Source organism: Artemia franciscana, chromosome 8 (genome assembly GCF_032884065.1).
Source record: "Artemia franciscana chromosome 8, ASM3288406v1, whole genome shotgun sequence".
Classification (NCBI taxonomy): domain Eukaryota; kingdom Metazoa; phylum Arthropoda; class Branchiopoda; order Anostraca; family Artemiidae; genus Artemia; species Artemia franciscana.
This window is the reverse complement of record NC_088870.1, coordinates 9,214,918-9,239,877: the sequence shown is the minus strand read 5'-3', so window position 1 is coordinate 9,239,877 and position 24,960 is coordinate 9,214,918. Positions and strand designations below refer to the sequence as shown.

The 24,960-nt window shown below is 35.5% G+C and overlaps 1 protein-coding gene across 1 annotated transcript in view; it reads right to left on the bottom strand.

The window, feature by feature from the left end:
- The window catches only part of LOC136030605 (GRB10-interacting GYF protein 2-like), an 86,071-nt gene that overhangs the window by 4,682 nt on the left and 56,429 nt on the right, over positions 1–24,960 (bottom strand). Inside the window, exons 18-23 of the mRNA XM_065709674.1 lie at positions 20,060–20,295; positions 18,148–18,328; positions 11,453–11,641; positions 9,149–9,302; positions 7,145–7,375; positions 4,100–4,323 (exon numbers count right to left, since the gene is read on the bottom strand). Of these exons, the coding sequence (XP_065565746.1) occupies positions 4,100–4,323; positions 7,145–7,375; positions 9,149–9,302; positions 11,453–11,641; positions 18,148–18,328; positions 20,060–20,295 (1,215 nt within the window). The remainder of the gene's footprint in view (positions 1–4,099; positions 4,324–7,144; positions 7,376–9,148; positions 9,303–11,452; positions 11,642–18,147; positions 18,329–20,059; positions 20,296–24,960) is intronic.

The following is a 24,960-nucleotide window of genomic DNA, read 5'->3' as shown; positions in this document are numbered from 1 at the left end:
GCCTTTCCCCCAACTAAGGCTAGTAACGAGCAATCTCAACCAAAGGCTAGTGATGTTAACGTGCTAACAGAAGGCGTAGACACATAGGATATAGAGGGCCATATACTGAGTCTAGGGTCATGGAACATACAAGGTTTACGTGATAAGTTGACCTATTTATATGACGATTTATTTTCGTTTGATGTGATTTCGCTTATTGAAACATGGAATGATTGTTCTCCTATATCATCTCTCCCCGGGTATTTCGGTGAACAGACCGTGTGTAATGTAGCAAGAAATAATAGACATTATGGTGGCATTTTGGTTTTGGTTAAAGTATCTGCTATTGACGGCTATGAGAGAATTAGTAGTAGATCTGAAAACTTGCTTTGGCTGTCTATTTATTTGAAATGTGGGAAGCAATTAATTTTGGGTGTAGTGTATATACCTCCACAGAATAGTTCGTACAATCGAGAAAATACTTGGGAAATTTTAGGAGAAGAATTTTCGTTAATACAAGAAAGTTATAAAGATCTGGATTGTGTGTTAATGGGGGATTTCAAGGCTTATACCGGCCTGGAGGCTGAGATCCCAGATGTGTTGATCCCAGATTTAGGTGATTTTGTCCCAATTGGTTGTAGAATACCACGAAGCAACAAGGGTGAAAAAAGAAAAATAAATGTATGGGGAAGAAAGCTCCTGGGGTTTTGTGGGGAACATGGTCTGATGATTGCGAATGGTAGGTTTGGGAATGATAAGGGTAGGGGCGAGTTCACTTGCCTTTCGGGTCCAACTCCAAGTGTTGTAGATTATGTGCTAGTTAATACGCAATTTGTACCTGAATCAATAAATATGGGAGTATTAGATTTAGTTGGATCTGGTCATAGAGCTATTATGCTTGGGGTGAAGATTGGGCAGTTTGTGAACCACGGTTCACGAGTAAGAAATTTCTATAATGCGGATTATAGAAAAATAGGTTTAGAAAAACGAATTAGAATTGATTTAACAGATAAAGATATTGAGGCATTTAGAAGGGAGCTCTTGGACTCGCATGTAAAAAATAAGTTGAAAGCGTTAGAAGACAATGAAAAAGATGCACATAGTGTAATTATGTTGTTAAATGAAATAATGGGCAGTTGTGCAGAATCATGTGGCCTGACTAAACAATTAAAAAAGAATGAGGAATATTTTTACTTGGATTGCAAGTTAATGAAAGAAGAAGCAAAATATTTATTAAATCGTTTGAATGAATTTGATAGCGCGGAAGATCAAAGTCTAAAATTGGCTAAATATAAAGATAAAAGAAGAGAATATAAAAGTTTAATAAAAAAAAGAGTACGAGAATAAGAAGAAACTGGATATTGCTGATGATTTTAGAAAAAAATTTAAGTTTTGGGGCTATATAAGGAATGATAGTGGAAGGAGAAATGTTAATACCCAGGCTGTTCCGGAAGCTGATTCATGGCCTGATTACCTAAATAATATAGAAGGTGTTTGTGCAGATCTTCAGGAGGTAGCGCATACCCCAGAGATGGTGATTTATCCCATGAGAGAACATGATTACGATTTAGTGGGTGATGTGAATGGCCAAAAGATTAAGTCAATATTTAAGGATTTAAAAGGTGGTACTGCTGCGGGTGTTGATGGTACACCAATATTGTTATTAATGAATTTTCTTTCCATTTTGATGCCGATAATTGTTCTTCTTTGTAATAAGGTGTTAAGGTCAGGGCAATGGCCAAGCGCTTGGAAGAAATCATTGTTTATACCACTTTTTAAGAGAGGAAACCCGAACGCTCCTGAAAATTATCGTTTAATAGCACTTGTCCCTGCTTTAAGTAAGGTTTTGGAGAAAATATTAGATACCAGGCTTTCCAATTGGTTAAATAAAAACAATTTAATACATGACGAACAAGGGTGTTTCAGGACAGGGTATGGGACGACAGATAGTGGGTTTATTTTAAAGGCATTAATAGATAAATATGGAAAGGGTAAAACTTGTCTTTATGTGGGAGTTCTGGATCTCCATAAGGCTTTTGATAGTGTCGACAGAGAGTTATTGAAGGATGTCATGCTAAATATTGGCCTTCCCCATTCATTTGTTGGATTGATAGTGAGCATGTATACTTGTGTGAGTGGAATCATTCAAGTTGGTAATAGGTTTTCGAAGCTTTTTGATATTAAGCGGGGAGTAAAACAGGGCAGCACCCTTTCACCTAAGTCGTTTAATATTTTTATTAATGATGTTGTAAATTTTCTAGAGAATAGATGGGCTCCGAAAGTTAGCCTAGGGACTCAAAAACTATCTCTGTTATTATTTGCAGATGATATTGCTTTGGTGGCTAACAAACCGCAAGATCTACAGACTCATTTGAATCTCATAGAAGATTATTTGCAAATAAAAAAGTTAAGAATGAATACTGAAAAAAGCGAAGTGGTTATTTTAAAAAAAAAGGAAGGTTGGGGACAATGAAAAATATACATTTAAATTTAATAATAAGGAACTATTTATAAGTAAAAGAATAAAATCTTTAGGCTTTATCTTATCGGAAAATGGAAGCCTAAGGAGTCATGTTGATGAAATAATTAAGAGAGATAGGGTGGCCATGTCAGCTATATTTAGAAACCCGACGATAATGGGGATCAAAAACCTAAAAAATGCATAAAAGAATATTTATACACAAAAATTTTACCCGTGATAGAATATGGAGCAGAGATATGGGGTGGAGAAACGGTGCAGCAACTGGAGTCCCTTCAGCTCCAGTATTAAAAAGAGTGTTTGGTCTACATCAGACAACTCATTCACATATTCTGAAAGGTGATATGGGCCTGTTTTCTTTAAAGCTACGTAGGTATATTTTAATGCTTAGATTCTGGTTGAAGTTAACTAAGAGTAATGAAGATAGACTAGTAAGAGTGGTATATGAAGAGATGTTGAAATGTGGTTTAAAAACCTCGTGGCCATCCCAAATTAAATCATTACTAGAAAAAGTAGGAATGCCTTATTTATGGAATAATGGTCTTCTAAACAAATTTAGAAAGCCAGGTACGATTTATATTAGAGAGTCAGGAAATTCAGCATTGGCAAGGCCTGGTTTTTAATTCTACAACCCTACAACATTATAATCAGGCAAAACCTAGTTTTGAGGAGGAAGTTTATTTTAAATTTAATTTACCGGCTACGATTCTACGTCGTTGGATTCAGCTTAGGGCAAATTGTCTTCCAATCCAGAACAGGCAAAAAACGTTCGACAAAAATAAAATGATAGTTGGTCCTGATAGGCGGTATGTTTGTCTCCTTTGTAAAGATGATGATGAAGACTTGGATCATTTTCTCCGGAAATGCCCGGTGCTCTTGGATTTACGGGAAATTTATTTGCATAGGATTAATTTGATGCTTCCGGGTATTCTACAAAATAGTAACCCAACCACAATATTTCGAGTGGGAGTATATATAGATAAATCTTTAATAAGAAGAAAAAGTTTTATATGATTAATTTCTTTTGTAGTTAGATTAGGTACTTTTTGCGTTGAATTCTGTTTTTTGTGCGTGTCGTACTGTTGTTAATTTCCTTGCTTGTTTGTTATTTATTTATATTTTTGTGTGTATATGGCCCACGGGTTTTTGAAATACACCTATCTATCTATCTATCTATCATACACACATTTAACTCAAAAACCTAAAAAACCAATGCAAAACTATATTCCCTTTCGGAGGTTGAATTACACGATATAATCATACATAATAATTTGTTTAGGGTTTAGCTGGGAAGTCTAAACCCTCGGGAATAAATAATAATCAAACGATGAAGAGATTTGTTTCTCTGTTTTGTTTTATTTATTATTTTTTATAAAGAATTGAGAAAATCAAGAAAAGAAGCAGGAAAAACTACCTGTTTCGAGCTAAAAAAAATAAAAAATAAAAAAACAAAAATAAAAATGAAATCCTTGCTTATCAATCTTTAACAATACAGATATTCAATATATATATATATATAAAAAAACTGTCAGTTTTACAGGTAAAGAAAACAAAAAAAATTAAATATTCACTTGGTATTTAATTTAGAAAAAAATGATAACCCCTTATTTTAAATCGTAAATAAATTGAAACATGACTCACCTTAACTTCTTGGAACTCATTACTCGCATTAACTGATTTGGCAGGAACATCAATATTACCATCATCAACAACGCCTCTCTTCTGAGCACGCCACTTCGACCTCCTTTCGAGAAACTGCTTCCCAAATTCCTTTGCCTCTTTACCATCGCCCAAATACGATCGTACGTAGTCATTGACATCATAGGCCGATTCTACTTCTTTTAAGAAGGCAATAAAAGTAGGAACTGGAAAAACACGAGTTGGAATTAAAATTGGTTAGAATTAATTAGAATAAGTACGAGGTATAATGAACACTACAAACATATTACAATATTTAAGTAATTTTATCCAGGGGAGGGGGGGAGAGGCAATCATACAAAAAATTACTATGTGAACAGGAAGTACCCATAAAGTCGGGGAAATTCATGGTTTCAAGAGAGACCCCGAGAAACTCCCACCTTTACGTAAGTCGCTGAAAAAGAGCCTTAATCTGCTTTCACGTCAATATCTAAGTACAATGTCACTTGTTTTCTTTTCCAATAAGACTCTAAAACTCGAATTTCGCTTCCACGATGTTGTACTGAACTTTTGTACTTGGTAAGTAATTCTTATACCTCATAAGTAAAACACTTGTAAATACCTTAATCAAACATGCATGCAGGACTTCATCTCGATGGAAAAAGGATGAGGGAGGAGGTCACTTACCTCAGTGAAAATCGCAAAAAAATCGCATAATTTTTTCCAGAAAAGGGGGGGGGGGCATTAATAATAAAAAAAATATTTTATCATGCGAATAGGAAGTACCCATAAAGTCGGGGAAATTCAGGATTTCAAGAGAGACCCCGAGAAACTGATGTTGTACTGAACATTTGCACTTGGTAAGTAATTCTTATACCTCAGAAGTAAAACAATTGTAAATATCTAAAACAAACATGCATGCAGGACTTCATCTCGATGGAAAAAGGATGAGGAAGGAGGTCACTTCCCTCAGCGAAAATCGCAAAACAACATTTTCTTAAACTCTGTTTCAGCCACAAATTCTCTTTTCGTCCTGCTTGTGGATTTACTCGCATATTCTATTTCAAAACCTATCTTTCAAGGGTAGTCATTTTTTTCTTTTTATTCACCCTTAACCTATTCTCTATAGTTTAGCATTTATGCCGAGTGTTAGGATTCATAATCTTATTTCACTCCCAAACTTGTGTTTTATATATCTACACATGTGATTTCGGCTGTTTGATAGTTTACAATAGCCGTTTCTCCATACAGTATCATCTTACGCAATCAAGTAACTAGTCTCATGAGTAGAAAAAAGAAACCTATATTTTCATAATACCAACTAGGCTGTATTTGCAGTTTTTGTCTTTTCATGTTTATCTTTTAGTTTTTCATTTGTTTGTATTATTATTTTTTTACATGCTTCTTTCTTCTCTTTCTGTTTGTATTTTGCTTTTCCACCGAGAAATATCCGGTTATAATTTATAAATATATCTTCCTAGATTTGTAGGTTATAACTTTTTTTTAATGTTTCTTTCTTCTCTTTCTTTTTATATTTGGCTTTCCCGTCGAGAAATATCTGGTTATAACTTTTAAATATATCTTCCGATATTTATTTAGCACACTAAGCAGGTTTACTGGTACATTTTTTTTTATAAACACCTGAGGTCGCTAAAATTTAAGCAGCCAAAAGTGGCAGGCAAAACAGCTTTCCAAGTGTACTTTTGCCATAAAAGACAGTGGTCGAATAGAAACCTTTTTTTCAAAAAGTCCATTGAAATAACTATAATTATAATGCGTACATTATAACATTATCACACATAAATATAATAAGTATATTTGTTTTTATAATATAATAATAGCAAAGACGTTACTAAAGAGCTCGTGGTAACAAGCTGTAAGCGACACACGACAATAGTAACTAAACTACTAAAAAAAGCATTGATAACAATACATAAATCAAAATGATTATATTTTTACGATGCTTCTAAATATTTAAACTCACTAAGTTTAAACTTTCCCAACAAAAGTTATGAACCTGAGGAAATTTTCCTGAATTTTGGAAAAGGGGGGAAACTTTCCCAAAAGGGGAATAATCACAATGAAAAATGTCACAAAATAAAGCATTCCAGGGATCCAAATTGCAAAGTTTTTTAAAGCCCTTTCTAGCAAAAAACTAATATGCATGTATTCCGAGGACAATAACTGATGTATGCTTTTTAGTTTTGCATCAATAAGGTCAAAAAGCTAAAATGAAAAGCGAATCAATTTTAAATCATCGCTAAAAATTGAGCTACCCAGTGTCAGCTACCATTCATTCCAAAGAGGGTATTCGTTTCTAAAGATGAATTTAGTCCATAAAAATATACAGTTAATGTAGAAAACGGTCTTGAAGCCTCATCAAACTAAGTTAATATAATTGATGCTTGATAAAACTGTGCCCGGTGTTATCCAATAGCCATTATGGAACTGTTCCGAATTGAGCCAAGTTTGACCCCCCCCCCCTCACTCCAGAATTTTCATCCGACCCTTACCAACAAAACATAATGCATGTAAACAAATTTCTCATGCGTTTTGTAAGTTTTTTGTAAGCCCCCTCCCTCAAACAAAAGTTAAGCCATTGTGAAGCAGTCCGGAATCTATTGGTCAAGCATTTCTTTGCCTGGTATAAAATTATTTATAATAGTATAAGAATTATAGTTACTTAGTCACTGACATAAAGGAATTAAGACAATAGGCCCCTTTTGGCTAACTACTAACACCTTACTTTTCTGGCAATAGAAAAAGAGATTCTAATCTCATAAGCAAATCAAGTTCTTTACGCAGAATGGTATTAGATAACGATTACTGTCAATATCATCAATAACGATTATCGAAATATAACGATATATCGTCAATACTGGATTATTGTCAATATCGTCAGTAATGATTATCGAAATATAACGATATATCGTCAATACTGTCATGAACAATTACTGACAATATCGTCAATAACGATTATCGATATAACGATATATTGTCAGTACTACCAATAACGATTACTGTCAATGGTATTAGAGAATGACTTACTGTCAATATCGGAATTCATCTTGCCCAAATAATCCATACACCACTGAGTGAACTTATCAACATTATTGACTTGCTGTTGAGCAGTTTTTTCAAAGATCTTTTTGACATTTTCTTCATCTTTGGCAGCTTTTTGTTTCTTGGGTACTAATTGTTGGGGCTGCTGTTGAGCTGGTTTCTGCTGTTGTCGAGGTGGCTGACGAACGACTGGAGTTTCATCCCAAAATCCGCCACCTAATAAATCAAAAAGTAAACGTTCTCATTTCAGACCTATTTATCCTTTGGTTATTGTGTTACTTTGTGGCTATATTAAGGTGAGGTCACGGACTCGCGTAAGTGCAGGCTCGGGATTATATCAATAAAGAGGGTAATTTCCGTTTACGTTTTTTTTTTACTAAAATAGTTTGAGTATTTAACTATTAGTCTTTATTTTTGTTTTCCTATTTATTTCTTATTCTATTTTTGTGTTAGCATTAGTCTTGGTTTCTGCTTTTCCTTTTATGCTACTGTTTTTACTGCCATTCCATCATACAGGCAAAGGTACAGCAAGGGCCCATGCCATAGCACCAGCCTCTAGTAGAACTCGAATCTCTCCATCCAGGCAGAAACTTTAGGGATACGTCTGAGAGGACGAGGGGCTATGCCTGATCCTCCATCCTTATCGTAAGGACCATGTCAATTACTTACAGAATTGCAGTGACAATGTACGATCCTTGTATCCTAACGCTGGTATCATTATGTGTGGCGACTTTAATGACTTAGATCCCAAATGGCTAAGCAATTCTCTGTCACTTAAGCAGGATTTCAATGTGCCAACAGAGCTAACCGTATGTTAAATCTCATATTTAGCAACTTCCCTGAATATTATATATGCTCAGTTACCTTACCCCCATTAGGTATGGGTGACCACCTGTGTATTGCTTGGGTATCAAATCATTTTATCTCAAAAAAACAAAAAATAGTGTAGTGTACAGGCCCTTCACACCTGAGCTAGTAAATCTCTACAAGAAACAGGTCAAAGAACGTGACTGGCGTGATATCCTCTCATTGTCTGTTGGTGACAAAATTGCAAGTTTGCTCGGTAAGGAACTGTTCAAAAAATACTGTGAAATATTCCCAGAAAAAAAAAATAAATGGAAAATCTGATGAAAAACCATAGATTACTCGAAATATTCGGAATCTGATTAAATTAAGGAATGAATTGCATTTAACTGGATCTGAGGAAGATCTCAAAAGATTATGAAGTACAATCGTACATAAAATAAGATTTTCATGTAAGCAGTATGGTTCTAAAATTATAAACAAAATGTGACCAAAGTTGAAGTGAGAGATAATGGTAAACCCCTGTTACCTAGTGAAGTTAATAATCTTTTGCATAAAAAAAGTTGAAAGCAAAAGTTTTGCTAAAAAGTTGAAGGCACTTGATTCTCGCAAATCTAGTTACCCTAGTGAGATACCGATTAAATTACTTATTGAGTGTACTAATCTTTTATCTACTCCTTTAACGGAAATTTTTAACCGATCTTTTATTGATGGCATTTTCCCTAGTATTTTTAAACAGTCTTTGATTTTTATTTGCCAGGACTGATAAATAAAGTGGGATGAAACAAGGCAATTCATTGAAATGAAAGAAGAATAATTTAAAGTCTGTTTTTAGTGCTAATCTTGCTTTTTTGGCAGCTAACCTCAAAGGTCTATCTGTGACTGGTAGATATTAACACAGGACCAGTTCTATCAGTCCTAGTTGAACTCCGCGGAAGTAAGGATCCTGGAATTGTATTATTATTATTATTTTTTAATGCATTTTTGTTTTATTGGTCACATGTTGTTGTAATTTTTCGTTCTTTTATATATTTATATTTTGCTGAGGACGGCCCTTAGACATAAGGCCGAAATATTCATTCAAATTAGATTTCCACTGTCTTACGAAAAGAATTCCCTATTGTTCTTCTTGTTTTTGATGTTAGTTTAATCACTCAAGCTAAAAATAAAAACAGCCATACTTACCATGTCCATTACTGGCTTGAGGTGGAGTTTCTTGAGATTGCTTGGCTATTTGACCCCAAGATAGGTTCTGAGTCGTGCCAGTCCACACCCCAGCCTGGTGGAAACCTAGTTGAGCCTGTAAGGCTGCCCTTTCAGCCCGGTGCTTTTCAGCCATCTAGTAAAACCATAATTTATTAATAGATGTATATTACCGTGGATGTCCAAAATTCGTGAATGTCGTCATTCACCGGTAAATGTCCGAAATATTCTCCTTGGATGTTGTCTGTCAACATTTTCAGTTTAATGCAAGGTTTGGTGGTAACAGGGACCTATCCTAACTTAATCAAACTTAGCCTAAATCAACATAGCCTAACATTAACTTATACCATCATAGCTTGCGTAAGACTGAAAAAGCTGACTCGCAAAGCTAGAAAAAAAAACAACAAAAAACAAAACAGATTTCGGATATTCATTGGTGAATGTCAGCATTAACCAGATTTCGGACACTCACGGTAACAAATGCGACTGCAAAAAAAAAACTTATTCAAGAAACATACATATGTTGGAATCCTCCCTGCATGTTATCCGCTCATTCACCCAGCCAATACGCGCTGGCTGGCCTAACTTGGCATTCTCATTGATAGCCTCTGAGACTCATCTAGCTGATCACATATTAAAGAGACTTCACACACATTAGGGCAAGCTAGATATTAAAACATATCAGCCAATCTTCAGCCAATATCTATCAATCTTTCAGCCCATATATCCCAGTCTTCCGGTAACCCTCTTGCTTTACATAATATACCAACTTCTCTTTTCTAATGCATCTTTTTTTACATGCTCCTCACCAAAAGCTTGGGATCCTTAAGACTACTCTGGGATTATTTTAGGTTCAGAAACCTAGTTTAGGCAAAATTATATCTGAAATTTTACCCTACAGCCAAGTCTAAAATAATGTTAAGAATAAATATTATGAATAATACTTATGAAGATGAAATATTCTTAAGTATTATGAAACAAATATTGGAATAAATATTATGATTAAGAATAAATACTATGAAAAAATACTAGGGTATATTAGATGGTCTAACGTAAACTGCCTCACTGATAGCAATTCTTTCCAGTATTTGTCTCTCATTAGTAGTCATTAGTAGAAATATTTAAGTTTTAATTTTGTCAAGTCAATAAAATACCCGGTATAGAATAGTAATTAGCCGAATTATCCACCTCACCCCTCCCAAAAAAATGGTAACCACTATAATATCAATATTTAAAAATCTATTTCAGATTTAACATTATTGAACGTTTTTTAAGTTGAAACAACCTAATGTTTTTTTTAAGAAACTACACATCTATTTGAGCCATACACAAAAATTGCGCGATTCTAGTAGTAAAAAGCCTTTTTGTTTTGTGCACCGTGACTAGGAAAACCTGAGACTAGAAGTCTCCGCAGCCAGTTTTGGATTTAGCATTAATTTAATAATTAGCCTATAGGTTGCCAAACAATTGTTAGATGTGGAGTACGTTAGATCAGAAACAGAGATGCAACCTCTTGGGTTCGTTCTCATGATTTTACGGTTCCTGTCTTAAAGAACTTAATACACTCAATTATTTTTATAAATTCATACATTTACACATAAGCGAAAAGTTTCGTAGCTTGCATAATCAATTTCTTTTTTTTATATTTTTGGCCAAGCTTCTGCTTGCTGGCCCATTCGGTGAAAATTTGTGAAATGAATGTACTTTAATCCGACTTTTTATGTATTTTTTTTATTCATTATATTTTATGTATTTTTATCTCTGTATTTATTTTACGTATTATGTACGTATTTTAAAGTATTTTCGTACTGGATTGGTTTTTATACTACAAATTATGCTCACCTATATTGTTTAATCTTTAAATCTAGAAACTATTTTGGTGAATTACCTTCTAAGAGTATTGAGTTTGAGGTTTCTTTACGAATGTTGGCAAAGTTCAATACAATCATATCATATTACAATCGAGAATTATGTGGTATTCCATTTGTATTCTAGAGCAGAGGTTTGTGATGAAGGCTTCATCAATGAGGAAGGTTAGGATGTTTGAACTCCCCCCCCCTTGAAAAAATTGTTTCAAAAACAGATTTAAGTGGGTTTAGGCAGCGACGTAAATGTCGCATGTTAACAAAATAAAGTATGTGTTAACATTTAGATTTGATAATATAGTTAAGAAATTTTATCTAAAACTATAAAGAAATTTTATCTAAACTATAATATATAAACTAAAAAAAAATAATATATAATATATAAACTAAAAAAAGAAATAAATAAATAATGAAAAAACACCTTTGCCAGTTCTGCAGCTTCTTCAGCCTGGATTTCTGCCAAAGATTTGATAGAAGAATTGTTCTCTGTTGTTCTCTGGCCCCATTTGAAGCTTTCCTTTTGTTGTCTTTGTTTTACAGCAGCAATTGTAGCTGCCTGTTGCTGATGCAATTCCCTAAGTCTTTTTTCTTGAGCAGCCCTTATTGCAGCCTAAAAACAGACGAAAAGAACAGTAGAGCCTCGCCCAATCTTTATTCTCCATCCATGTTGTCACATAAGGCACTTTTTCGGAATTTGTGAACTTGTTTGAGTGATTGCGGATTAAATTTCCAAATGAGCACATTTTCAAAGCGAATTTTACTTAAAAAAATCACAGTTTTTTTTTCAGTTTTAAAAGTAGAGTTGAGAGAAAGAGTCAAACTTTAGCGTAAAGAGCGGGCCGTTGATGAGAGAGCATCCCCTTTCATATACGAGGTAATTTCTGTTCGTTTTAAGTTTTAATGTCGCTCCTTACTTTCAGTTAAAAAAAACTTGTTTTTTTTTTTTATTTAATCTCTTACCAGGGATCTGGTAACATTACAACAAAACGTCACGACACTATCAAATTGTAAAAAAAGAAGAAAAGAAATAGAATTCTACGAAGTCAATTCATTGCTAAATTCACAAAGAAACTACATAACTTCAATCACATCGTACTTTAGAACTGTAACATTCAAAAATTTTGACAATAGCTGGAATAAAGCTTTGTTCATATCTCGCATATCTTGAGACAGGGCCGCATCCAGGATTTTTTTTCCAGGGGGGGGGGGGTACAAAAGCATTTTTTTTTAAGGGGAAAGACTTTACAAAAAAACTTCCAAGAAACGCATAAATAATTTGTTTGTATTCATTTTTGTTATGTTTTTACAAGTGGGACAAAAACTACGGGGGTGGGGACGGGGACAAGGCCCTGGATATGGCCTTGTCTCGAGATTACCGGCTGTACATTGGGAGCTTTGGCTGTTGCTTGGCGAGAATTTATGCCCGAAGAATGATAATAGGAGGAAGACATTTCAGCGAATAAAGTTTAGTTAAAAAAAAAAGTTCAAAGTAATAATCTGAAATGTTACAGAGATTCTGACGGCGTTCATACAAAGCTTTAAGCTTACAATCCCCAAGCAGAAAATGATTGAAAAACCTCAGGCTCCCTAGATACAATCACAAAAGCTCTAAATCGAATGCTATCCAATGGATCTCACTCCTGGGATGACGGACCATAGTGCTACACCAGGCAAAAATACTCTAGGGAAGTACGGATAGAGCTTTGTACATATGGAGGTGTGGGGAAGGGACTTCATACCTTGAAAGAACTTTCACAGACCTAATTAAAAAATTTCTCTTTTTAACACAGCATATCAAAGGTTACAAAAAGTAATAACCATTTGCTCCAGAAATGAAACATATCACAGCGCCACAAAGGGACGGTGGTTAGTGGATGAAAGTATTGATTAATTTCCCAATAGCCTATCAAAGCATTAGCAAATGTACCAGTTTGTTAAGTTTGTTAATGCAGTTTGATATGAAAAAAGAAAAATGCTAGAAAATATTTATTTTCTAACAAACGTGCCAGTTTGTTAAGTTTGTTAATGCAGTTTGATATGAAAAAAGAAAAATGCTAGAAAATATCCATGAAAAATATTGCAATGTATAATAAGTGTTGTAATTGAAAGCATTTCAGTCATACCAAACAATGTATATAAATAAATATATAAATAAATATATTCGCAAATTTGATGGCAGGCCGTTAAGCCTCTACAAAACAAAAATCTTAATTTGCATTTCTTCTAAATTTGCACAAGGAGAAAATGTCACTTGAATAATATTCATCAACTTCCTTCTTGAATGTCAGTAGGTTTGTGGAGCAGATTACTCTTTCTGGTAAGTTGTTCCAATGCTGAACCACTCGGTTGCCGAAAGTCCATCGGCCCATGTCCTTGTAAAAGCGTTCCGTACTCACTTTGTACTGATGTCCTCGGAGATGATTTTTATTGAACTGCACGATTCTCTGGGCTGGTACGTTATCATAGGCTCCATTGCAGAGCTTGTACATTTCAACAAGATCGCCACGATGGAATCTATAGGCGAGGGTTGGGATTTCAAGCTTTCTAAGCCGCTCTTCGTAGGGAAGGGAGCGTAACCTGGGAGAGAATTTAGTTATCCTCCTCTGAACATTTTCGAGAGCATCTATGTCCTTGTTATAGTATGGTATTGTAGAACAATGTCCATACTCAAGAATCGGGCGGACAAGGGACTTATAGAGCGTAACAAGCATTTTATCGTCCTCGCACGAGAAGTTTCTTCTGATCATACCAGCAACTTTGGAAGCCTTCTTGACGACAGCTTCATAGTGGCTACTGAAGTTCAGTTCAGAATCCACTAAGATGCCTAGGTCTCTTTCTTCTTTACTAAGAGTGAATGCAGCAGAACCAAGAGAGCATGAGGACGAAAAGTTTTGTGGACCCAGAGTGAGGATATGACTTTTCTGGGTATTGATTTCCATGATCCACTTCTTCATCCAGTCATCGATTCGTTGGAGATCCGCCTGCAGGTGGTGAATGTCTTCATCTGACGAGATGACACGATAGAGCTTTGTGTCGTCCGCGTAGAGAAGGATGTCAGATTCGATGCCCTCAACTAGGTCGTTGATGTAGAGATTGAACAGAAGAGGGCCGAGGATTGACCCCTGGGGTACTCTACTAAGAACTTCCTCTTCGGTATTGCTGAGACAACCTTCTACGCACACAACGTGCTTTCTGCCAGTTAAGAAGTCCGTAATCCATTGAAGAAGACTGGATGAGGACCCGGATGAGGAGAGACCGTATTTCCTGAGCTTCTGGACGAAACGCTTATGGAGAACTTTGTCAAAGGCTTTCTTGAGATCCAAGGATATGAGATCAATCTGGAAACCCTTGTCGATGTTTTTCTTCCAATCATCTGTGGCACAAAGCAGTTGGATTTCTGCAGATCGTTCCTTAAGAAAACCAAACTGCTTTTCGGTAAGTATTTTTTCTCGTTTTAAATGTTCTAGGGTGTGGTCTGCAATAAGAGACTCAACTACTTTACACGTGGTACAAGTGAGGCTTATCGGTCTGTAGTTTGATGGGTCTTCTCGTTTCTCACCTTTGGATATTGGGACGACAATAGCTTTTTCCCAAATAGCAGGAAGCTCACCGAGTTCAAAAGACTTTCTGTAAATGTAGACTAGTGGCTCTGTTATTACGGTTGCAAGTTCTTTGAGCAGTTTTGGATGTAGATTGTCTGGGCCTGTGGACTTGCTTGGGTTAAGTTCTCTGAGTTTCTTTAGAACATCGCTATGGTTGATCTCTATCGGTCTTATCGAGTCGCTTAGACCCTGAATTGGTTCCTCGCGGCTAAAGTGGTCTTCGTTCTCAGGTTCCTGAGTAAAAACAGAAGAGAACTGGCTGTTGAGAGTATTTGCCTTGTCCGTGGGGTCGTGTACCAGCTTTTGTTTCACGGGATCGTAAAGAGATGAGACTCCACTTTTGTTTTTCCTTTTGCTGTTCACGTGTTTCCAGAAACTTTTTGGGTTTTCTTTCAAGGAGAAAGCTAATTTACGTTCTCTAAGCTTTCCTTCTCTTCTTGTTGCTTTCCGAACCCTGTTGCGGAGCCTCTTGAATGTTTTCTCTCGGTCGTTACTTTGTCGATTGCTTTTGTAGTCTCTCCATGCTTTTTGCTTTGCTTTAATCAGTTCAATATCGGCTTTAGGTAATGCAACACGGGTGTATTTCTTGTGCATAGGAATAAATTGTTCTTTCATTGAGGCTATAATCGTAGTGAACCTTGTGTAAATGGTGTCTAACGACTCCAACCCACTGAATTCTTCAATCCAGTTGACATCCGAAAGCTCTCTTCTCATAGCAACGTAATCTCCCTTGTAGTAGTTACGTTTCGGTGCCACACGTGTCCTCAAAACCTCCGTTTCCAAGCTGAACACACAGCAAATCGAGGATACTTGGTGTACCAGATCCCCGCATCCTTGTTGGCTCAGATAAAAGCTGCTCTAGAAAGTGTTCGTTAATAACGTCCATGAATTTACTCGTCAAGCTTGCGGTAGATTCCGTGGTGTATCGCCTATTCCAGTCTATCTTAGGGAGATTGAAATCTCCTATAATAGCAAGCTTTTGATTGGTATTCTTAGCGAATGCTGCTATTTGCGAGAACAGAGCTTCGTCGGATGTTTTAGTGTTGTTGTGGCTACGATAACAGATCCCAAAAACAGTGTCGCTGGTCGTTTTAGACTTAATGTAGATCCACAAACTTTCTTTGGTCTCAATCGTGTTGGTTGACATCGATATTGGATGCACGTTGATGCCTTTTCGACAATAGCAGACTATCCCTCTACCTGTATTCTCTTCCAGATTTTGTTCATACAGATAATAATCTTCGATACTGAGCTCTGCGACGGTAGGTAAATATCTGTAGTTTTTTGGTTTAACTTCTACTATTGCCACAATATCCGGATTTTCCAGTTTGATAACATGCTTTGCTTCCTCCATTTTCTTTAAGAGAGAGTCAGCGTTGAAATAGAGGCATTTTATTTTTTTCTGATTCATTTGTATGGCTTGGGCCTTTTCCTCGTCAATTTTGGGGCTGTCGTTGGCTGGAACCATTTGATGGTCTCGCTTGTTGTCTCATTCTCTGGTTCCCATTGGACCTGGGATTGGTGCTTCCAGTAACGTTAGAGTGTTGCTGTGCCTGCTGACCTTGGCTCAACTTTGCTCGACGCTGTTGTGCCAATTGTGCCCTTTGCATTGGTGTTCGATCAGGGTTTATGTAGACCTGGTTTTTTACAAGTTCGTTGGTCGATTTTCTTAGATTTGGGGCTGCGCTGAAAATCTTCTGTCGCTTCTTGATTGTGTCGATTGAGTCCTTCAGTTTGACTACTAAGACGCGTGGCTTACTGCCATTTATTTGACTTCCCACGCGTACGACCTCACGAATGTCGTCGTGCTGCAGGTGAGCTCCCAAATCATTCTCTGTAGTTAGGTTGATCACCAAGTCTGTGTCAGAGGTGTCTTTTGACTCCGGGGAACCAAAGATCGCAGCATTTGTCCGTTTTCCTTCTCTAAGTTGTTTTTCCTTATCTGCCTTCAGTATCAAATCAACAGTAGTATCATAGCTTTGGATGGTGCTTTCCGTTGGAACAGGAGCTGGGAGCAAAGGACTGGGTGCATTTAACAGGAGCGCTTCCCTCAGTTTTAGCTGCAGGAACGATACGTTTCTTTTGTTGCAGCTCTCGCATTCGTATTTGTAAAGACGTGAATCAGGATCTAGGCTTTTTATTGTTAGGAATAGATCGGCGTTTAATTGTCTACATCCCGCGTGCTCGTATTCACCACAGAAAAAGCATTTGATGGCCGTAGAGTTTTCTGTCGGTAGATGACAGTAGCTGCATAGTTCATTTGCAGCGCTGAGCTCGACCGCTTCAGGTAAGGTGGCATTTCCCTGTCCCAAGCTCTGATCCAAGATGTTGTTGTTGCCTCTGGATGTTGTTGACATATCGTTGTTTGTGCTGATCGGAGTTGAGTTGTTTTTCGGCGGTAGATTTGGACTAGGGGCTACTAATGGGTTCGATCAGGTTTTGGCTCCCGAGGCAGGTGAGCTTGTATTCGCAGGCTTGCAGCTAGGACAAACGAAGATGCTTGCTAGTTCACGTGAATATTTGGTCTTTCCGCACGTCAGATGGCACCACTTATGGCATTCCGTGCATTTAGCACCGCCGCTGCTTTTGGTTACATTTTGACAACAAACAGAACATGGTGGTTGGTTCATTTGTTTAGTCACAAATCAAGTAGTTGCGCCGAGTGTTTTGAGCTCGAAATGTCGCCTGACTATTTTTGAACCCTTACCCCGCAATTTAAGAAAGGTGGGCCAAAAAGATGTCCGAATCACTTCGCCGCGATGCTCTGGCAACACTGTCCGATGATTTCACCGAAAAGGTGCCTAAGTGACTAACGGTGGTAACGTCACTTCACTGAATAGCACAAGGGCGATGTAAAATCCGCTTGGGAATTATTCACACGTGATTATCCGCTTTTTCTATTATCTTGGGAAACTATTTCACCTGTCTAATGCTTCACTGGATACGTTATAATGAATAGAAAAGTAAGGGAAGTGTTGAGGGGTGGTTACCTTGTCCCCGCAATTTAAGGGGCACGCCCGGCGGGTACCACGGCTCTTGCTACCAACTCACTGACCCCCCTTCTGCTTACTTTTCTCTCGCCACCTCTATCGCAGCGTGATTGCCTTTAAAAATATAAATGCCGGTGATTGCCGATAAACGACTCAGTGTACTTAATCTGCGGACTTTTGGAAGACAGATACTTGGCAACTATAGACCGGTGCTATATGAAGAGCCACAAAGATGGTGCTATACCAAAAATGCGATGTAGATGGCGAGCTAGTCAACATGGAAAAAAGATGGCGCTGATAGAAACATCCAGAGAAAAAGACCTATACTAGGAATTGGAGAAGGTCTCTCAAATTCTCCTTAGCTAAAAATCTATCTTTAGAATGTAGAAATCAATATATAGAAATCAAGAATGTAGAAATTGCAACTGTCTTTGTCAACAGTCTCTACAAATAGGAGAAGTAGAAGACAGTAGAAGTAGAAGAAAGAAGTAGAACAAAATAGAAGAATTAGAAGAAAGACAAACCTCTCGACTTTCACGTTCTTGAATCTCAGCTAGGCTTAACCCCTCATCATTACTTTGAGATGGCTGTAATGATGCACTCCATGGAGCAACAGATTTTAGTGCCCGGGCTCTTACTGCTGCCTGCTGCTCTTGCAGCTTTTCAGCTGCCAGTCTTTGCAACTCCTTTTGCTCTTCTTCACGTCTGAAAAAGAGACAAACAACTGATGACAAAAGAGTACTTGCTTTTTATTTATAGTAGTAAAGTCTCCGCGATATTATCTGAAAATAATAAGCTTATAAACCCGGACAGTATTTCAATATTTCTAGGAAAAGGTCCCCCCCCCCCTAGACAAGAATTGAAAAATATCAGCAGAAAGGTCATCCGAAACAGTACAAATGTAATTATTTAAAGGGGACCAGGAAGGTAATCAAAAGAAAAACAAAATGGTGCAGAAGCTGCCTTGCATCAGTTCAAATGTAAAAAACAATGTAAGCTAAAAAACATGCTAATAATAAAAAAGAAAAGAAAAAATACAAAAAGAGGAAAAAGGAGCAAAGCAATCTAGAATCAAAACAAATAAAATCGAAGAAATTTGAATAAATTCAGTTTGACGCTTCGACAACATCCATTTCAGGGTTTGTATCCACAACCTTGTAGCTATATACAATTTTTATTCAACCCCTTTTTATCTCATCTTTTACACACGCTCAATTTTTGACTATACGCGCTCAGTTTTATTAGTTTTACGTATTTTTTAACAAAAATAAACACATAATTATTTGCTTTCTTTTAAACCATTTAACGAAAAACTATTCTTCGTAAATAATTAGTCCAATCTTTGAAGGAGTGCTCGACTCATATGCTTAGTTTTAAGTATATACTTATACGAGCCTTTATTATACTTCTAAAGAGTTTGGCCTTTATTTTAATATTTTAGGATGAACAGAAGAGGTGACATGTCATATAATGCAGAGCTTTAATTAGATAAAAATAGACAGTAAAGTGGCCACCAGTTGCTCACCAAAATCAAAAACTTAAATTAATAACCTTTGCACTTCTCATACATTTACTTTCTATTGCACAAATCCCCTAAAAAAACAAAACAATAAAACCCAAAAAACAGACAGTCAAAAGAAAGTAATGATACCAATTTATTCACCTCAGTGCCATAGCAAGACTCGAGAACTATTACGTCACACACACACACACGGTCCTTGGCATGAAAGTCGGCAAACAAAAACGAACGTCAATATAAGCTACAACTTTTTATTCAACCCGGTTTTATCTCATATTTTACACACGCTCAATTTTACGCTCAGTTTAAACTACACGCTCAGTTTATTCAGTTTTATAATTTTTAACAAAAATAAATACATAATTATTTGCTTTCTTTTATATGCCATTTTTCGAAAATATATTCTTCGAAAATGGTTAGTCCGATCTCTGAAGGAGTGTTTCGACTCATATGCTTAGTTTTAAATATACACTTATACGAACCTTTATTAAACTTATGTTATGTTTTAAGGAAACATAACGTAAGCTTTTTATTCAACCCCTTTTTATCTCATCTTTTACACACGCTCAATTTTACGCTCAGTTTTAAGTATACACGCTCAGTTTTGCCATGTAGTACAAAAGTAGCATCTTAGACACAGTTAACAATTCCACGGGGAACATTCAATTAATAGTATACTCCACACAGGGGGAAAGGGGAATTTCATCGAGAAGGGTTGAACACAGGGGAATTTCATCAAGATGGGTTGAAGTATTCTCTTACAGAATTTAGGTTAAAAAAAAAACCCTTTTGAGACCTTTCCTGAAAAACCTCCTAATCTATTCTCACAGATTTTCTTAAAACATACTCATTTACTTTAAAATATAATAACTCACAAATTTTAACCTAAGACAAACTTAACTTGACGTAGTACTTACTTTAACCTCTCTTCTTCAAGTTTCTGCTGGCGCATTTCCTCTTCCTTAATCTTACTTTCTTCAGCAAGTCTTTTCTCTTCTTCCAAACGACGTTTTTCTTCCTCTAATCGACGTTTTTCTTCTTCGATTAATTTTTTCCTTTTCTCTTCTTCAGCCTTTCGTCGCTTTTCCTCTTCTTGTTGCCTTTTTCGCTTTTCTTCTTGCTGCTGCTTCTTTTCTTCCTGAAGGCGCCGTTCCTATAAATAATGATTCACATTTTTTACTCAATAAGGCTAAGTTTAGAGTATTATCCTATCATAGCTACTCGAGATTTGTATTTTTAAGATAAATATGATAAAAATTAAAGAGTAGACTGAAGACAAAATTAGACCAATTGAATTTCCAAAAAATGTTTTGAACATGGAATTTCCATGTTCAGGGACGTTTTATTTTTAGTAGAGAAACAGAACAACAGAAAATTATAAAAATAAACAAAATAAAAATCTTCTATTTTATTATAAGTAGATACTTTTTTTTATAAGAGCTTTGGTATAAAAAAGGTAAAAGAAAATGTTTGATCAAGCATAAATTGTGAAGGAAAAAGAGACTGGCCTATTTCATAGCATACACCCACTTCAAAAACCTCCGGATTTTTCAACATGATTTTGGGAAAACAGCAAAAATATCCAAGATCTGAATATTTGATCTTAGAAACGTACTCTTTGCTCAACATTCTACATGATTTTGGGATAATAGCAAAATATCCAATATCTGAATATTTGATCTTAAAAACCTACTCTTTGCTCATAATTCTACTTGATTTTCTGAAAATAGCAAAAATATTCAAGATCTGAATATTTGATCTTAAAAACCTACTCTTTACAAACACCAGGGCCTAAAAGTATAGCTCTATATCCCCAGGCTTACATAGATGTATTTTGTGAAGCAGAACTACCCATAGATGCTGGCTGCACCACAAAACAGAGCAGCTCATATCCGTTTAGTTCATTGCATAAACTTCGCTCAACAATTATAGCACAGACAAAGGACAAACATTGACTTTAATAAAAATTCGTGTATAGTTTTTTCGATCCGTCTTCCAGTGGCTCACGTGAAATATTTACAGCCATTGAACTGTCATAGCACATATACTTGCAACAAAAAAAAAGGATAAAACGTGACTAGTGCTGCAACTGGTAAAATTGGTAATTTTACTTATTTTACCGGTATCTTTTATATTTTACTGACATATTTTACGACGACTTGCAAATTTCAGAGGACAAAATCACGAAGGGGCTGTTAGAAAAAAAGATTGAACATGATTTTGTTTTTATGTATAGCCGTGTTCCCTGGTTTAAAAAGCGGTCTGTCTGACTTAGGTCTCTTGTTACCAGAACGATAAAGTGTATTAAAGTACAAATAATTATAATTTTCAAATGGTGAAATATTAACTGATATAAAATTACATTAGTTCTTTGAGCTGTTGGACAGAAAGGGATAGAAGCAGGATTGACATATGACAAACGACAGACATATGACAGAAAGGGCTAGACATATGACTAGCCCTTTATGATATATATGACTTAGTCATATGACATATGACTAATGACATATGACAGAAAGGGCTAGAAGCAGGATTGACAAATGACAAACAAGAACAATAATAATAATAAAATTAAATAGCCAAGAAAAATGAGGGCAATGTCAGCCAGCGGACAAAAAAGAGGCGAAAATTATAGAGGCATATATTTCGTCAGGAGTTTCCACCCAGCAGTCTTCAGTACTCAAAAAAAGAAGGAAAACTAATCTTTTGAATTAACTCTAACTAAGCAGAAGAATAACTGAATCAAACAAACTAAAAAACCAAGCCGGAATAAATGAAAGACTATTCACCAATTAGATTGGGCATGAATTCTATGCTAAGTGATTGACTTGGCTTGTCTACTGACGTAATTTTCATTACGAGTGTGGACGGATGATCTTAATTTAAACGAAAATATTTTTTTCTTTAATAAGTTATGGTAAATTGGGTTTGTAGGAACATTTCCATTATCTTTATTTAAAGCAAGGTCTCTATTTATCTTTTTTCCTTTTTAATTTTAGTTGCCTCCTAAAAGAATGCGGGAAGCCATTTGCTTCGAATATTAAAGTTGCCTAATCAAAAAGAACTACATGATTTTGATTTTCAACAATGTGGAGGGCCAAAGCAGAATCAAAATCCTCATTTTTATTTTAAATTTCACATCTCAAAGAAATCTTGTATTAATGCCGTCTTTTCCCAGAGAGTGTGTTTATCCCCCACTTCGGAAAATATCCTCGGAATACCCCCACGCCCACCCGCGAAAAATTACCCCCCCCCCTCCAACTTTACCCATGGATAATTCCAGGATTTTCATTAGAAGGGAAATTGAAATTTTTACCCTCCTGTTTAAGTCAGGAGCAATCGTATTGCCTGTGGAATGGGTGGTCGAATAAGCTTTGGAGGGGGATCAGTCAATTGGAAATCACAATTTCAGTTCCCTTTTCAAAGATTTATCCTGTTTTTCATCGAATTGCTAACGAATGATTTGTTACTGACCACAGTTTTTAAAAGAAATTCTGATTCTAGTTTAACAGCCCTTGGGTTTCAGCAGTTGCTTTGAAAGAATCTTCAGATAAATACAGAAATAGCTCTAAGAGAGAGACAATGGGAGGGTAGAGGTAGAATCTGATATATAATCCTCAGGTCCGTATCCATGACCTTTGTTTAGTGGGGTGGGGGGTGGCTTTGGTCCAGGCATGGTCACCTGAATCAAAAGTCTGATTGGGAGGAGCAAGATTTGTAAGCAAATCCTGTTGAAGACAGTCTTAATGAATGTAAAAGCGACTGAATGTTCCACTCTTAAGATCCAGGGCTTGGTTAATCAAAGTCATCGAAGTGTTCAAAACCTCTTTTTTAATTGTACTCAATACTTTTATAAATAAATAAAAAATAACACACACGTGATATGAAGAATGTGGCTGAATACGGCTATTTAGATGACTTCGAAGACCACACTGCCTTTCCATGACGGAAGTAAAACAGTTCAAAATAGGGATGAAACCTTTTAACTGACAGTGAATAGATATACAATTTTTTAATGTTTTTTAATTTTTACTTAAATTTTTTTTTGAACTGTTTTACTTACGGCTATTTAAATATGTAAAACCGTTAGGGTAACAATTCTTAGGTTTAAATGTACAAAAATGACTAATATGATTTTACTCCCAAACAATGGTATATTTGATTTTTTTTTTTTTTTTTTTTTTTTTTTTACAAAATGGATGTCCAAAATCAGGCACTATCCAATTGCTGAGACATTATCCTAGACACAAAACTATCAAAGGGAAAAACTAGACAGTTCAAATTGATGAAGCTCTAGATGAAGGGGCATTACCTTTTTTAAGTCCAGGAAAATAGGAATTATTAAACATTTTTATTAAAAACCGTAAGTGATGCTTAAAAAGAAATGCTCAACTGTTCTTGTAGCTACAGGGCAACTTTATACCACCAATCTTATTCTGTATTTCTTAGGGAGTGACCTTATTTTACGGTAATTTTACAACACTAAACCTGACTCAAAACGCAGAAAACACAGTTTTCACGTTAATGCAATTATTATATTTTTTCTTTTTGTGGATTTGTTTATTCCTCCTCCATATCATGCTTTGGCATTTAGAGGGGAGATTTATGTTGCTTTTTGTTAATAATTGATATTAAATAATAAAGCAAATAACTCAACAGCAAATAAATAATAATAACAAATAAAACATAGAAACAGCTAATCACGCTTCCTGGGTACCCCTCTCTTTATCAACCCCATGAGGTTAAAGAAGGCCAAAGGTAAAAAGAACAGATATAAAAGCTTAATATTGAAAATAAGAATAAAATCTATCCAGTTGAAACTTCCGGTTTTTGTTATGATATTTTAGGTTCAGGTTATGATGCTTCAGGTTTACGTTCCCTCTGAAAGCTTTGGTGCTTTGTTTTTATATGTTCCTACTACAGGTTCAGGTTATGACTTCAGGTATATGTTATGAAAGTTCAGGTTCAGGTTATGACTTCAGGTATATGTTATGATAGTTCAGGTTCAGGTTATGATGCTTCAGGTTTATGTTCCCTCTGAAAGCTTTGGTGCTTTGTTTTTCTATGTTCATATGGTTTTCACTTTGGATGACAATTTTGCTACAACTGTTAGCTAACATCCAGCTTCAACCACCTACCGAATTTCATTTTTTAAATTCACCTTGCATTTTTTTTTCTTTAGATCTAGAAATAGATAAAAAATCACATAAAAATTCTTAAAAAAGTAACCATTTCCCATTTTTTTTTTGGAAAGTTTAGAACATTCTCCACGACAAATTAAGAGGTAATATCATAATTCTGTCTCGGTGAATGGCTAAATCTGAAACTGATGAGTCTATTGACATAACTATCATTTACTTTGGCGAATAAAAGCATCTGTGGGCTTGTAGAAAAAAAAAAATCATATTTCAGAAAAAAAAACCTTTTCTAATATTACCGTTGGTAAAATTATATCTCATAAGCCAAGTTTGAGTCTAAGAATTTCTCAGTCCATAAGCTTCGAGAGTTTGGAAAACTGAAGAGAAAGAAGACACTTGTACACGGAATCGATAGGAATTAAGCTAATCACATCAATAATATATCAATTATAAGACATGAACAAGAATTAATTAAACTGAGAAGTAATTATTAGAATATTAATTATAAGAATTATCTATAATAATAAATATATTAAATATATATAATAATATAATATAATAAATAATATGATATATAAAATATAATATAATATAAAATAAAATAATATATAAAAATATACAATAAAATAAATATAATAAATATATAATAATAGTAATTATAATAAATAATAATAAGAATA